At 46.2% G+C, this 14,920-nt stretch overlaps 1 protein-coding gene across 4 annotated transcripts in view; it reads left to right on the top strand.

The window, feature by feature from the left end:
- Positions 1-7,652: 7,652 nt before the first annotated feature.
- The window catches only part of Cdc23 (cell division cycle 23), a 21,682-nt gene continuing 14,414 nt past the window's right edge, over positions 7,653-14,920 (top strand). For 3 of the 4 annotated variants that reach the window (XR_015642201.1, XM_087592483.1, XM_087592482.1), the window contains exons 1-6: positions 7,883-8,071; positions 8,156-8,228; positions 10,871-11,008; positions 14,005-14,047; positions 14,534-14,639; positions 14,738-14,870. Coding sequence is in view for 3 of the 4 variants with exons in the window: in XM_087592483.1 (XP_087448609.1) it covers positions 7,911-8,071; positions 8,156-8,228; positions 10,871-11,008; positions 14,005-14,047; positions 14,534-14,639; positions 14,738-14,870 (654 nt within the window). In the remaining variant the exon portion in view is untranslated. 4 annotated transcript variants of the gene reach the window in all.

Raw genomic sequence — 14,920 nt, 5'->3', positions numbered from 1 at the left:
CAAGGAGATGACAGAGCATGACGATCCAGCTCCAGGTGGACTAGGTCAATTTTTATCTTGTCTAGGTGGGCAGTTCTGTCTTTTTTTTTAAGACTTCATTTTTTTATTCTTTGTACACAAAGACTAGCATGATGGGTTTCACTGGGTGGACAGTCGAATAATCCATTCAGGTTGCTTAGTCCAACCTAATGAAGCCCATGTCCTTCACGTACTGATGGGAGCACTAACAGCACATGTTCAGCCCATATTTACGGATCAGACGGTGGCGGTTAGAGCAGACGCTGCAAGAGCGAGAACCCTGGTAACTTCCGCAGATGACTCCAGTAGAGCTGTTCACCAACAGCTTGCCTTCAGACGCCCAACCAGGAAAAAGGCAGTTTCTATCTTTATTAATTGGTAGTGAATTTACTCTGTGGGTGTATTGTAGATTGAGAACTTAACATATAAATCTAATTGCTAAATTATAAGTTTCTGGAACTTTGATCTTACTGGGCTAAAGATAGGACAGTGTGTGGAAGAAATGGCTAAGAGGCAGTTGGAGCGTGCGGGTCTGGTTCTGTTGCCTGAGTGGAGTGAGAACCACCCACAGAATAAGGGGTGTGGTGTGTGTGTGTGTGTGTGTGTGTGTGTGTGTGTGTGTGCGCGCGCGCGCGCGCGTGCACACACAGAGGGCAACTTGTGGGGCGTGATTTCTCTTCCACCACGTAGGTCTTACAAGCCTGACTTTGAAATAATTTTAAAGTAACAACCAAAAATTCTAGGCATGGTAGTGAAGTCCTTTTAATCCACCTAGTAAAGTCAGGTGGATCTTTGTAAGTTTGAGACCAGCCTGGTCTACAGAAGATCCCAGGACAGCCAACACTATAGAGAAAGACTCTTTCAAAAGAACCCCAAACTAAACTCAAACAAAGGAAAATAAATCCAAAGAATAACAAAGCAGCTCACAAATTTCCCAGGGTGTCTTGCTACTTCTCTATTGTAATGAAGAGATGTTGCTGTAAAATTATACATCCTGCTCTTGGTCTGGAACCGCAATGCCCCAAGATATCTGCTAGATATCTTTTTTTTTTGGTTCTTTTTTTCGGAGCTGGGGACCGAACCCAGGGCCTTGTGCTTCCTAGGCAAGCGCTCTACCACTGAGCTAAATCCCCAACCCCACCCTTAGATATCTTGCCAGAAGCACACATCCCAATTCGGAGGCGGCCCAGTGTCTCTGCCGCCACACACTTTCTTACACTTATATCGATACATGAAAGAACACACAACACAATAACCTCTGATCCAATTGATAAGATATAATTGCCCCCCTAAACATACAAAGCCCTGTACACATCCATCCCTTAAGAATATTCATAACAACCTGTAAAGGTACAGCATGGACTCTTAACATCAGTCTCCATGTTGTCTCCACCACTTCTCTGCCGCCTCTTCCGTTCCCGTCTCCTCCTCTTCCTTCAAACTTTTCTCCCACCCATCCTTCCTTCTTGTCCAATGACAGGCCTCCTTCTATCTTGTGCCTGCCTCACCTGTGACATCATCCCACAAAGAGACACCATGACCAAGGCAATTTATAAAGGCCAGCATTGACTTGGGTCTTACAGTTTCAGAGGGTTAGGACCCATGGCCATTATAGTAGAAGGCATGTCATCTGGAATGACTGGAGCAGTAGCCGAGACCTGACACCTTGATGCACAAGTAGGGGCGCAGAGAGAGCTAACTGGGAGTGGGGTAGGCTTCTGAAATCTCAAAGCCCATCCCCAGTGACACAGCTCCTCCAACAAGGCCACACCTCCTAATCCTTCCCCAGTCCCACCCACAGGGGGGACCAAGGACTCAAACCCACCAGCCAATGGTGGTCATTCTCCCCCAGGCCACCACAGAAGGGAACGGTTAGCTTGCACTTTATGTTACTATGCACATTTTTAAAAATCCTACTATGTTCCTAGTGTAGAACTTCTGGGCTCATATAATCAATCCTCTTTCCTCAGCTTCCAGAATAGGACTGGGGGCTGTGCCGGATCTGGCTATATAAAGACTGGGGGAGTCCAGCAATGGTTGACAGCACACGTTTGCACATAGTAGGTGAGGGCAGGAAGGTTAGGAGTTAGGTCAGCCTTGGCTACATAGTCAATTCAAAGCCAGCCCATGCTCCATGAGAACTTGTCCCCACAAATCGATCAGGCAAATAAGTGTTAAAAATCTTCATATAATTTTTGGGGGTGCTAGGGATTGAACCCTAGGGCAAGCGTTATACCCACATTACCCTACAGGTGACATTTAAGGGCATTAGAGTCTCATCGCTTATAATTTTCTTAAAGATTTATTCATTTATTATATATGAGTACACTGTAACTGTCTTCAAACACACCAGAAGAGGGCATCGAATCCCATTATAGATGGTTGTGAGCCACCATGTGGTTGCTGGGAATTGAACTCAGGACCTCTGGAAGAGCAGTCAGTGCTCTTGACCACTGAGCCATCTCTCCAGCCCTCATCATTTGTAATTTTTTAAAAAAGATTTATTTATTTATTTTATGTATGTGAGTACATTGTGGCTGTCTTCAGACACACAAGAAGAGGGCATCAGATCCCATTACAGATGGTTGTGAGCCAGATACTGGGATTTGAACTCAGAAGACCAATCACTGTTATTAACTGCTGAGCCATCTCTCCAGCCCTCATCATTTGTAATTTCAACTTTTACTTAAGCCTGTGATCACTTTTTTAATCTATAAACCTGGGGTAATAAAACGATAGGAATACTGTAGCTCTGATTTTAGAATTAAGTCAGATTATATTTGTAAAAGTGCACAGTACTTCACCAGGTAACCTCTCAATCAATATTGGCTGTTTTTCCCTTACTCTCAATCAATATTGGCTGTTTTTCCCTTACTGAAAAATGTAGCTCCTGGAAGGGGCAAAGCTAAGCCAGGCTCCACCGAAGGAAAAACCCACCCTCCATCAGCCTCTCCAATGTGCTATTGCAAAGGAAAAGGCCTTTGGAGGAATGAGTACCCTAAGAAGAATCAGAGAGGGCCCAAAGGTTCTGGAATTAGAACTAGATGACTGGGAGTGTCAGGGCTTAACCCCCCTCCATGAGCCCTAGGTAACCATAAAGGTGGAAAGGAAGCGCAAAGACTTTCTGGTGGACACGGGCACAACATTCTGTTTCAAAACAACCGCTGGGGCCACTGTCGAATTGAAAAACATGGTGCAAGGGGTAACGGGCACCAAGCCAATATTCATGGTCCACCCCAAGAAAGGTGATTTTGGGGGGCTGGGGATTTAGCTCAGTGGTAGAGTGCTTACCTAGGAAGCGCAAGGCCCTGGGTTCGGTCCCCAGCTCCGAAAAAAAAGAACCAAAAAAAAAAAAAAAAAAAAAAAAAGGTGATTTTGGGAGTGGGATGGGTAACTCACTCATTTATGGTCATTCCTGGATGCTCATATTCCTTGCTGGGAAGAGACCTCCTCACCAAAATGGGAGTCTAAATCTATTTTGGCTCAGGGGGAGTAAAGTGCTGGTTAAGAATGGCCATATCTATGTTCTGACCTTGGCTCTAGAAGAGGAATACAAACTGTTCCTTCAGCCAGCCCCATTTCTAAGCCTGTTACTCCAGAAGTTCCTAGTAGTAGTCCCCAAGGTTGAGCAGAAAAAAATCCAATGAGACTTGCCCAACATTGGGCCTGGTTCTAGTTCAATTAAAAGCTGGGGCTACCCCAGCCTGAACCAGACAGTACCCAATGCCCAGAGAAGCCAGAACAGGGACCACCCTCACATTAACTGGCTCCGGGAGGCAGGGATTTGGATTCCTTGCCAATTGTCATGGAATACTCCCTCCTTCTGGTCAAGAAGCCCCTTTACAATGAGTATTGACCTGTGCAGGATTTAAGAGAGGTAAATAAGTGGATGGAAGACATCCATTCCACAGTTCCAAACCCGTACACCCTGCTGAGCCGCCTCCCTCCTGAGCATACAACATACACTGTGCTTGACCTGAAGGATGCCTTCTTCAGCCTGCCCCTGGCATCCGAAAGCCAGCCTCTATATGCCTTTGAATGACAAGACTTAGAGGCTTTGATGGACTTGGACATGCCTGCCTCAAGGATTCAAGAACTTACCCACTATCTTTGATGAGGCACTACCTGAAGATTTGGCTGAGTACCTGTGAGCCCACCCCCAAACAACGGTACTCCAGTATGGAGATGACATCCTTATGGGGAGGGGGGACTTGGAGACATGCCAGGAGCCACAAGAAATCTCCTACAGGAGCTGAGTCAACTTAGGTACCAAGTGTCCGCTAAGAAGGCTTAGCTCTGTTAACCTGAGGTCACCTATCTGGGGTACATACTTAATGGGGGGGGTCAGTGCATTCTGTTGTATGCCAAGGCAGTGACAAAGAAACTCCTGAAAGACATCATACCCAGGTATGGTGCCTACCCTACTGGGGTCTGACAGACCAGCATTCGTCTCTCAGGTTACTCAATCTCTAGCACAGGTTCTGGAGACCAGTTAGAAATTACATTGTGGGGGTTGGGGATTTAGCTCAGTGGTAGAGCGCTTGCCTAGGAAGCGCAAGGCCCTGGGTTCGGTCCTCAGCTCCGAAAAAAAAGAACCAAAAAAAAAAAAAAAAAAAAAAAAAGAAAAATTTTAAGTTGACCTCTGCTTAGCCCCTAGACGTTAGACCAGAAAGTACAGAAAGCACATTCCCACCCACTCTCCAGGAAGCTATCCGAGCACAGGAACAGATGATATAGCTGTGGCCCTGTCCTGGGAACTCCAGGAGGAAAACATCTGCCAAGTCAGATATCCTTGGCACCAGAATAGCTGAGCTAATAAAGCTGTGTGGCCTTATAATGACTATATATACTGTACATTTCTGCTGTTTGAGGCTCTTCACATCCCTCCTGCGTGAGGACTTGTTGAGCCCCAGTGCACTGGTATCCCGAGTAAACCTCTTGTTTTTACATCAAGACTGAGTCCTGTGTGTTCGTGGGGTGGTGGGTGTCCTCAGGACTGGAGTGAGAGTCTCCTCAATCTGAGGGTCTTTCAGATCCAGACGTGGATACCCCACTCCCATGTTAAGCCTGCCAGGGGAGAGAATTCAACAGTTGAGGTCCCAGCGAAAGAGACTTCCAGATGAACCACCGCAGGAACTGTAAAAGGTCGCTCCACATCCTGTCGGTCCGCTGAAACTGCGACTCCAGCGCTCCCGATACTGTTTGCTTGCTGCTTACCCTTTGTTACACCAGACAGGAGCCCCCACTGTCCCCTAAATCTAACCTGGCAGATAGTTAATGCAGGGAGGGTTAGATTGCCAACTCTACCCCACTCAACTCCCCCAGCACCTGGCTCCTGATCTTAATGTAGACCTTTGTGACTTAGCGGATGAGGGATGAGGCCCCTCAGGCCAACAACCCTTTCCTTGCTGTGGCTGCAACTCACACAGGGCCTGAAGGAACACAGGTCTCAGGCCTTCTATGTCTGCTTGAAGAACTCTCAGAATGGAAGCCATCGAACCCAATGTGGAGGTCCAGAGTCCTTTTTCTGTGCGACATGGGAGCGCGAATCGACTGTGTAGATAAGCTAAAAGCCTCCCCACTTCAAAGATGACCTCGTCACTGTGACTCCGTTCAGAGATACACAGACATCTGGAGCCTGGGTCCTACACAAGACACCCAGCCTCGTAGAAGAGAGACTTGTGGACCTTGTTTTGAGCCCCCTTACTATCTGAGTACCCCTTGGGGAAGATGCAACAGAAGGCCGATTGGATTGCTGGTAAGACATGGGGACTAAGACTTTACATCTCTGACTATGATGCAGGACTCCTGTTAACTGTCCAATTGCTCCAACATAACCTGTGAGACCCAAGGTTCCCTTAAGCCCCAACAAGGTATTAACAAGGCTGAACCAATCACTCCACCCCACCCCCAACCTCTGCCCCTTCCCACCATCACTCCCTCATCAGGACCCACCACCCTTTCTCCCCAGCGAGGTCTCACTTCATGTAACCAACCGTTCCACCTCCTGCCTTATCCACTTCTTCACCTGAGTCAAGACCTGAAGCTATTTAGAAGTCACTTTCTAGGCTCTTAACTCCTTCCACTCAGACAACACAGGACTGTTGTTTATGCCTAAATGCTCAGCCCTCCCTACTGTGAATAAATAGCTATCCTGGAGACTATTTGCAGACTACAGATGGTACTCAATGTAAATGACAACAACCAGATAGAGTCAAGCTGACCCTACAATCAACAACAGGATAGGGATTCTATATCAAAAATAAGATGCCCTCAGTCCCACTTCTACAATCTAACTGTAACCCCTACTGTTACAGGATACATGCTGCCCCCAGAAAACACTTGGTGGACTTGTACTCAGGGCTCACTCCATCCATTTATGTCCGGGTTGTAAATATGACTAAAGATGTTCTAGTACAGCTCATACCTGAAATGAATTATTACTCTGGGGAGGAAGTCTTCAAGCTACTAGCACCTCCATACAGTGGAGTAACACATTTCCACTGTGGTACTAGGTTCTCTCTTTGACATAGGGTTGGCCAGAGCTGCTAGTTATAGGGACCTCAGCCCTAATACTCCGAGATAAAAATGACAAGGTCCTATGGATGCAGATGTACAGGAGATGGAGAAGTCCACCACGACCCTGCAGGATTCCCTGTCCTCCCTGGCAGATGTAGCCTTAAAGAAAGAAGAGGCCTAGACTTGCTGTTCCTCTACCAGGGAGGATTCTGTACAGCCTTGGGTGAGAAATCTTTTTTCTATGCTGACCACTCAGAGGTAGTCAAAGACTCCATGGTCTTAGTCACAAAGAGACTCCACGAGAGAATAGAAAGAGAACAGTCTCAGGGTTGGTATGGGTCCCTCTTCAACTGGTCTCCTTGGCTGACCACCTTGTCTTCACTCTGACCGGAGCATCCTCTTATCCTACCGATGCTGGCCTTGATTTACGGTCCCTGTGTAATCATGTGTGCTTTAATTTTATGTTTGTTAAAGAACAGATTTCCACTGTTCATTTGATGATAAGCAACAATACCAGCACATAAAAACATTAAAAACATCTCAAATATTTGAGATGTTCCATTACCGAAGTGGGTGGAAGGACTAAGAGGGATGGGACAGGTTGACTCCATGACAGGCTTCAAATGAACAGTTGAGGAGACGAGGCCTAAGTCTCTGTTTCCAAGATCTGGACAAGTCCAATCAAGCCAGTTACTAGAAGAAAAAAACAAAAAACAAAACAAAACAAAACAAAACCCCAGGGTTCACGCAGCTAGGCAGAAGCTGCCATGCCACCAACTCCACACCACGGCAATGATTCTGAAATTTCCATAGAGATGGACACACACCCGGGTAGTGGTTCTAGAATTTCCAGAGGTTCTAGAATGTCCACAGAGACGGACCCAACAGATTAAGATAGAGGGTCACCTACCCTGGAATTACCCAAATGTGATTTAAATTGGGCCTGTGAGCTCACTTCGGGGCTCTCCATCATTAAATGAGGGGACCCCAACTTCTGGTCTTCTACAGAATAAAATGCTCCTGGCTTTTACATACTATTTGAGTCTGAGGTATCATTCTTTAGCGAACAACGGAATCATACACCACCAGTTAGGTACCGGACTCTCTATTCTCCTTTTTTTTTTTTTTATGCTGGGATGCCTCAGTCCGTGCCCGCCTCTCCCTTTCACTTCTTGTTCTAATTTACCTCCCTCAGCAGCTCTTGCCAATCAGGATCTAACTGTCTCTTTTTCCCATTGCCTTTTCGGAACATTACGAAGAAGGTTTGTGATTGGTTGTTCCGAGCAAGGCTAGACCAATAAGAGGCAGAAGTTTTCGCTTCCGCGGAGCAAGTATTGTTGCCGCTGATTGGCTGGAGCGGCCGAGGGAGGAAAATGGCTGCGAATTCTTCGGTAGTCTCGGTGGCAGCGGCCGCCACGACGGTGCCGGGCGTGTCCACTGTCGCGGATTTCTCAGACTTGCGGGAAATTAAAAAGCAGCTGCTGCTCATCGCGGGCCTCACTCGGGAGCGGGGCCTGCTGCACAGCAGCAAATGGTGAGAGGTCGGGGTCGGACGGGGCGGCGCTGGATCTTGGCCTCGGGGGCTCGCGTGGCTGATGCAGTTTGTGTGGTGTTCCAGGTCTGCGGAGTTGGCCTTCTCTCTGCCCGCCTTGCCTTTGTCTGAGCTGCAGCCGCCGCCGCCTCTTACAGAGGTAAGGGCGTCATTATAGTGCGTTCCGGCTAACCGAAGGATGTGGCCCAGGGTACTCAGCGCCCTGTCACTGGAGGGGAGCCAGCTGCTCAGTGGGAGTGATGGAGCAGGGACGCCAGGATTTGAACGGGGCCTCACAAGGGAGTTCCTGTGTGGGGGCTGTTTGTGCCTTGGAAGGTAGATGTATCTTCCGCTGTTATTGAAGCTGGAGAGAATTGATAAACAATTATTGCTTAAGATTTCAGCCTCGGTGGAGCTGAATGGAGGGCTCAGTGGTTAAGAATCCTTGTTCCTCTCACAGAGAACCCCAGTTTGATTTCCAGCACCCTCAGGAGGTGTCTCAAAAGCACTTTAACTTCAGCTCCAGGGGATCCAATACCCTTTTCTGTTCTTTACACACCATCCACACATGTTCCACACATGTGGTATACAGATATACATGCATACACATAAATCTTTTTAAAAATTTCATCCCGGAGAGATGGTTCAGTGGCTAGCATGTGTTGTTCTTGCAGAGGGCTAGAGCTCAATTCCTAGTTACTTGTGGGAGTTGTAGGTTGTTTATAACCTGTAACTCCAGCGCCTGGGACAGGGGATCCAACAATCTTTTGACATCTTCCTCCGGCTTCAGCAGGCACATGAACAATCTACATGAAGACACATACGTACCTAATTTAAATCTTTAAAAAAGAGGGGCTGCAGAGATGGCTCAGCAATTAGCAATACCTGTTGCTCTTCTGGAGAATTGACCTAGAGCATCCACAGGGGCAGGGAGCATTGCCTGTAACAACGTTCCAGGGCATCCAGGGCCTTCTGGCCTTGGAGGGCGCCAGATATGCATGTGGTATACAGATCTGTGTAGGCAAACCACTCATACGCAGAAAATTAAGACAACTAATAAACCCTTCAAGTCTTTTAGGTTTTGTAGACAACCTAGGCAGTGCTAATAAGCATATGAAAAGTTTTTGCCACCGAATGAGATCATTGTTCTGTACCAAAATTATTAAGAGTATGGATTTGGGCTGATCTGTGTCATATATGCCTTTAATCCCAGCACTCTGGACTACAGCGTGAGTTCTAGGACATCCGGGGCTATATTAGAGAGACCCAAGTCCTGAAAACTAAAAAGAAAAAAAAAGTTTGTGCTTTGAAGCTCAAATTAGTGACACAGAACAACTTAAGGTCTTCTTGGCCCACAATCTCCATATCTGTGAAATGGGAATAATAATAGTACCAGGTTCGTGTTGTGGAGAGAATTAAATGGGATTAAAGGTTTAAACTGCATAAAAATATTTCTGGGGTAGGTGGCACAAGAGCCGCTTAGGCCGAGGCCAGAGGATGATCTGCTTGGAATACAAAGTAAACCCAGTCCTGTGCAGTTCTTGTGTAGCATGTATGAGGCCCTAAGTTCAGCCCTCAGGACCTAAGGGCTGTACCAGCCACACAGGATTCAGTCGAATTAACCGTTCTGATTAAGAGGAAGATAGAGTGCCTGTGACTTGCAAATACATCTTCATCTGTATTTCAGGCTAATATCAGTTTTAATTTCAACATTAATATCAGGGTTGGCAGGTGAATTTTTTGGTAGTGTTTGCTGGTCTCAAACGTAATACATTGAGCAGATTGGCCTTGGCCTTTAAACTATCGTCCTTCCCCAGTGCTGAGATTAGAAGCACCTTACCCAACCTGGACGAATTTCATCGTAATTCATGTATAATCTTTACTTATTGTATATGTGTGTGTGTGTGTGTGTGTGTGTGTGTGTGTGTGTGTGTGCGTGCACACATGCCATATCACATATGTTAAGGTCAGAGGAGAGCCTATAGGAGTTAATTCTCTCAGTCTACTTCGTGGGTCCTGGAAATTGACTCAGGTTTTCTGTCTTGGCTTGGTGTCAAGTGCTCGTACCTCCTGAGCCATCTTGCTGGCCCCAGCACACTTGTGTGTGGCCTGTGTGTGCTAGGCAGGGGATTCCTCACTATAGTATTTGTTTCCCCTCAAGACAGCGTTCCAGCTCTCCCTGCCTCTTCCCTTCTCCTCCTCTTGCCTTCCTCACTGATTCTCTCTTTAACACAGGGCCTCTTGTTACCCAGACTGGCCTCAAACTGGCCTCAACTACACGCTGAGGAAAGCCTTGAATTCATCCTCCTGCTTCTACCAAGTGTTGAGACTAGGCATGCATGGGGGTTACGGATGTAGGGTGCTATGTCTGGTTTTTACATGGGCTCTGGGTGTGCAAATTCAGTTCACCTTGTGTGGTAAAGGCAGGCCCTTTACCACAGAACCATCTCCCCAGACCCCACCCTTTTATTTTGAGTCTTACTATATAGTCCTGGTTGTCCTGAGTCTCACTCTGTAGACCAGGCTTGGTTTGAATCCACAGAGATCTGTCTGCCTCTGCCTCCAACTGCTGGGATCAAAGGTATACGTCACTATGCCAGGCTGTTTTACATGTTGTTTGGCTTTACATGTAATATGTTTATTAAAAATACTGTATAAATTGTGTATAAATGCATGCATTTATACGTTTTGAGGAGGAGAAATGATCAGTCTTTCCTTTATCTGAGAATTAGTGAATATGCTTTCTAGGGGTGAACTATGGCTGTTTGAGACCTAACCACTCACATTACCTGTTTTTTGTAGGAGGATGCACAGGATGTGGATGCTTACACCCTGGCCAAGGCCTACTTTGACGTTAAAGAGTATGACCGGGCAGCACATTTCCTGCATGGCTGTAATAGCAAGAAAGCCTATTTCCTGTACATGTATTCCAGATACCTGGTGAGGGCCACTTTAAGATGCTTTCTGTTATCAGGCGCCATGTGTGAGCTAGGATTTGAACCTGGGTCATCGGGGGAAACAGCCAGTGCTCTTCATCACTGAGCCATTTCTTTAGCTTTGAAGAAGTTTAGTTTTTACATAGCTAGGCAGTGAGTCCCCAAATGAATGTGTTGAATATTTATATTGTAGTAATAAAAAAATGATGCCAGGCCTGCGGCACACACCTTTAATTCTAGCACTTGTAAGGCAGAGGCAGATGGATCTTTTTAAGTTCAAGGCTAGTCTGGTCTGCATAATGAATTTCTAGAAGCCAGCTAGGACTACACAAAGACTGGGTCTCAATCAATCAATTAATCAATCAGTCAGTCAATCAATCAATCAAGCCAGCTAGGGCTACATGAAGATCTTGTCTCGATCAATCAATGAGGAGGAAGAGGAGCGAGAGCCAGCTGCCGCTGCCGGGTAGTAATGGCATGCGTCTTTAATCCCAGTGCTTGAGAGGCAGATGCAGGTGAATCTTTGAGAGTTCAAGTCCAGCATGGTCTACAGAATGAGTTCTAGGACAGCCAGGGCTACACAGAGAAACCCTGTCTCAAAGAACAAAACAAACCAAACCAACCAAACAAACAAACAAAAAAACCAGAACCAAAACATAGGTAGGATAATTACCAACAGGATGACTGTTCTTTGGATTCTGTAAGGTGCTTTATAAAGCAGTACTAGAGAACTGGCAAGGTGTGGTGATGTCTATAATCTCTGTACTCTAGATGCAGAGAGTCGAGGATCCCGGCGAGTTTGAGGCTCTCTGGTCACACAGTGACAGTGAGTTCCAGGCTAGCCAGTGGTAGAACCCTAACTCAGAATCCAAGCCTGAAGTCAGGACATGGTGGTGGAGTTTAGTTGGCAAGCATTGGTTGATTTAAAGTTTTTTTTTTTTTTTTTTTTTTTTTGGTTCTTTTTTTTGGAGCTGGGGACCGAACCCAGGGCCTTGCGCTTCCTAGGCAAGCGCTCTACCACTGAGCTAAATCCCCAACCCCTGATTTAAAGTTTTATCACTTCTGTAGTGTGTTTACTGCTTATATCTTAGCTGCTAACATTTCTAATATAAAGAGCAGTGCAGAGTAATCCCAGCACTCAAAAGGCAGAGGCAGGGGTTGGGAATTTAGCTCAGTGGTAGAGCGCTTGCTAAGGCCTTGGGTTCGGTCTCCAGCTCCAAAAAAAAGAAAAGAAAAAAGAAAAAAAAAAAAAGGCAGAGGCAGGAGTAGTTTAAGTTCAAACCCATGGTGATGGTAGTGAGAACTGTCTCAGATAGACCTTAATAAATAAATGAATAAGTAAATGACAGCAGAGGCAGACTGACATTGTCCTGGTAATTGCTTGCTTGTTTCGAATACTGCCCTGGAACCATTATCCCCCTGCCTCTGGCTCTCCAGAGTGTCATGCTTACAGGCGTGCACTGCCCCATGTGGCCTTTCTTGTTTTCTCAGTATGTAGTCTGTGCATATGACAGAACCAATTTGGACGAGTTATGGTAGAAAATGAAGCAGCACTTGCTGAAGTTTGGGTGAAATTTCTCCTGAGGAGAATGTTCTAATGTAGGTGGTACATTCTCAAATATCTCCTTTTTTTTTTTTTTTTTTTTTTTTTTTCTTTTTTCTTTTTTTCGGAGCTGGGGACCGAACCTAGGCAAGCGCTCTACCACTGAGCTAAATCCCCAACCCATATCTCCTTTTCTTGAGACAGAGCCTCATGTAGCCCAGGCTGACCCTCAACTTTTGATATTTAGCCTGAAATGATCTTAACCTCTTCTGGTTCTCATCTTTCTACCTCCCACATGCCAGACTGACTGCAGGAGTGTGCTCCCATGCCAGTCTGCAGTGCTGGGGCTCACGCGCAAAGCGTCCTACATGCTAAGCAAGCTTGCTTACCAACTGAGCTGCACCCCAGCCCCTTTTTGCTGTGGTCTTTATTAATGTTTTACATTGATTTACTTGTTTTTTCTATTTATCTTTGGTGGGAAATATGTCAGCATATGAAGGACAACCTGGGGTGTTGGTCTCTCCCTACCTTGTGGAACCTGGGAATAAAACTCTGGGCATCAGTCTTGGAGGCAGATTCCTGCCAAGCCTCTCACTGACTCCTTTTAAAGTTTTATTCGTTTTGCTTATTATTAGGTTGTTTTTTTTTTTTTTTTCTTTTTGGTTCTTTTTTTCGGAGCTGGGGACCGAATCCAGGGCCTTGCGCTTCCTAGGTAAGCGCTCTACCACTGAGCTAAATCCCCAGCCCCAGGCTTTGTTTTTTGAGACAAGAGTTTCTCTGTGTAACTCTGGCTGTCCAGGAACTCACTGTGTAGACCAGGCTGACCTAGAATTCACAGAGACCTGCCTGCCTCTGCCTCTATAGAGTGCTAAGATTAGTCTGACTCCTTTAAAAACAATCCTTCGTTTGGGACATCTGACGTTTCTTAGCCGTTTCTTGTTCAGGTTCCATGAGCTGACAAGCGAGTGGGCTGGTACAGCCGTGGTAGACAGGCACTCGAACTTAACTTCAGTATTCAGCCACAGAATCTGTTGCTGAAATTTACCTGAAACAGACTTTTTTCTCCCCAAAAGTACTTTTACCTGATGTTGCAAAATGATTTGTTTTTCTACTCTAGCCTTCTCTCCACATGGATCAAACGGGGCATTCTGCTTACAGTGAGAGCCGCCATCCCCTTCACATTCATTTCTTTACTTAGCAACAACAGGAGCTCATGGGCTCTCATATTTTTACATATCTGTAATTCACTACTATATATAAGTGTTTGGTGCTCAATTTATTCCATAGTTAGCCAGTGGGAACACCTGATGAATGGTTGTTTATAAGGCGGACGGCATTTTGCTTAGACATTAGTTAGCCCTGTAGATAGAATCAAGCTACTGATTTTATAATAAGTCAAACAACAACAACAAAAAACAAACTCTATTTGTTGATTTCTTTCTTTTTCCTTCTTACAGTCTGGAGAGAAGAAGAAGGATGACGAAACAGTCGATAGCCTAGGTATGATCCCCCACCCCCACCTCCACCTCCAACCTTTTAGACAGGAAATGGGAGCTGCATGCTTAGAGGCTTACAGGCCATTCGTGTGCCAGAAGTAGACTGCGTAGTCTGCAGAACGGAGAGATCATGGCTTATCTGCTGTCATCCAGCTCTGCCTGAGGCTGCTTGTGGGGCTTGGCCTGTGGGTTTGCTTGCCCTGCTTGAACCTGCTTGCTTGCTTTCTGCAACCTAAGGTGGAAAATTCTGTTTTAATTGAAGCTTCTGATTTGTAAACATTGATAACCTAGGACTACACCTGCCGTCATCTAGAGTAAATGGATTTTGTGAGTGGGCTGTTTGCAGTTATTAGAAGGTGCAGGCATAGTTTTGGTGATGACGTGTGTGTGTGTGTGTGTGTGTGTGTGTGTGTGTGTGTGTGTGTGTGTGTGCGCACGTGTGTGCGCGCGCGCGTGAAGACGAGAATGAGCATCCTTTCCTGTCCCCTAGGACCCCTAGAAAAAGGACAAGTCAAAAACGAGGCTCTCCGAGAACTGAGAGTGGAACTCAGCAGGAAGCACCAAGCTAGGGGACTTGATGGGTTCGGCCTTTACCTGTGAGTGTCACCTACCAGGGCTGTGGAACTTTCTACTGCATGTTTGTCCTTGTAGTAGAGGAGACATTATTCTCAGGGTTAACCTCTCTCTTTCCCAGGTATGGGGTGGTGCTTCGGAAACTGGACTTAGTGAAAGAGGCTATTGATGTGTTTGTGGAGGCTACTCATGTTCTGCCCTTGCACTGGGGGGCCTGGTTGGAGCTGTGTAACCTGATCACAGACAAAGAGATGGTAAGTCGATGTGAGCTTCATGGGAAACCTCCGTAATCTTGTGGGGACAA

This window comes from Rattus norvegicus, chromosome 18 (assembly GCF_021556685.1).
Source record: "Rattus norvegicus strain SHRSP/BbbUtx chromosome 18, alternate assembly SHRSP_T2T, whole genome shotgun sequence".
Taxonomy (NCBI): Eukaryota; Metazoa; Chordata; class Mammalia; order Rodentia; family Muridae; genus Rattus; species Rattus norvegicus.
The sequence above is the reverse complement of the archived record's forward strand: the minus strand, read 5'-3'. Positions and strand labels throughout refer to the sequence as shown.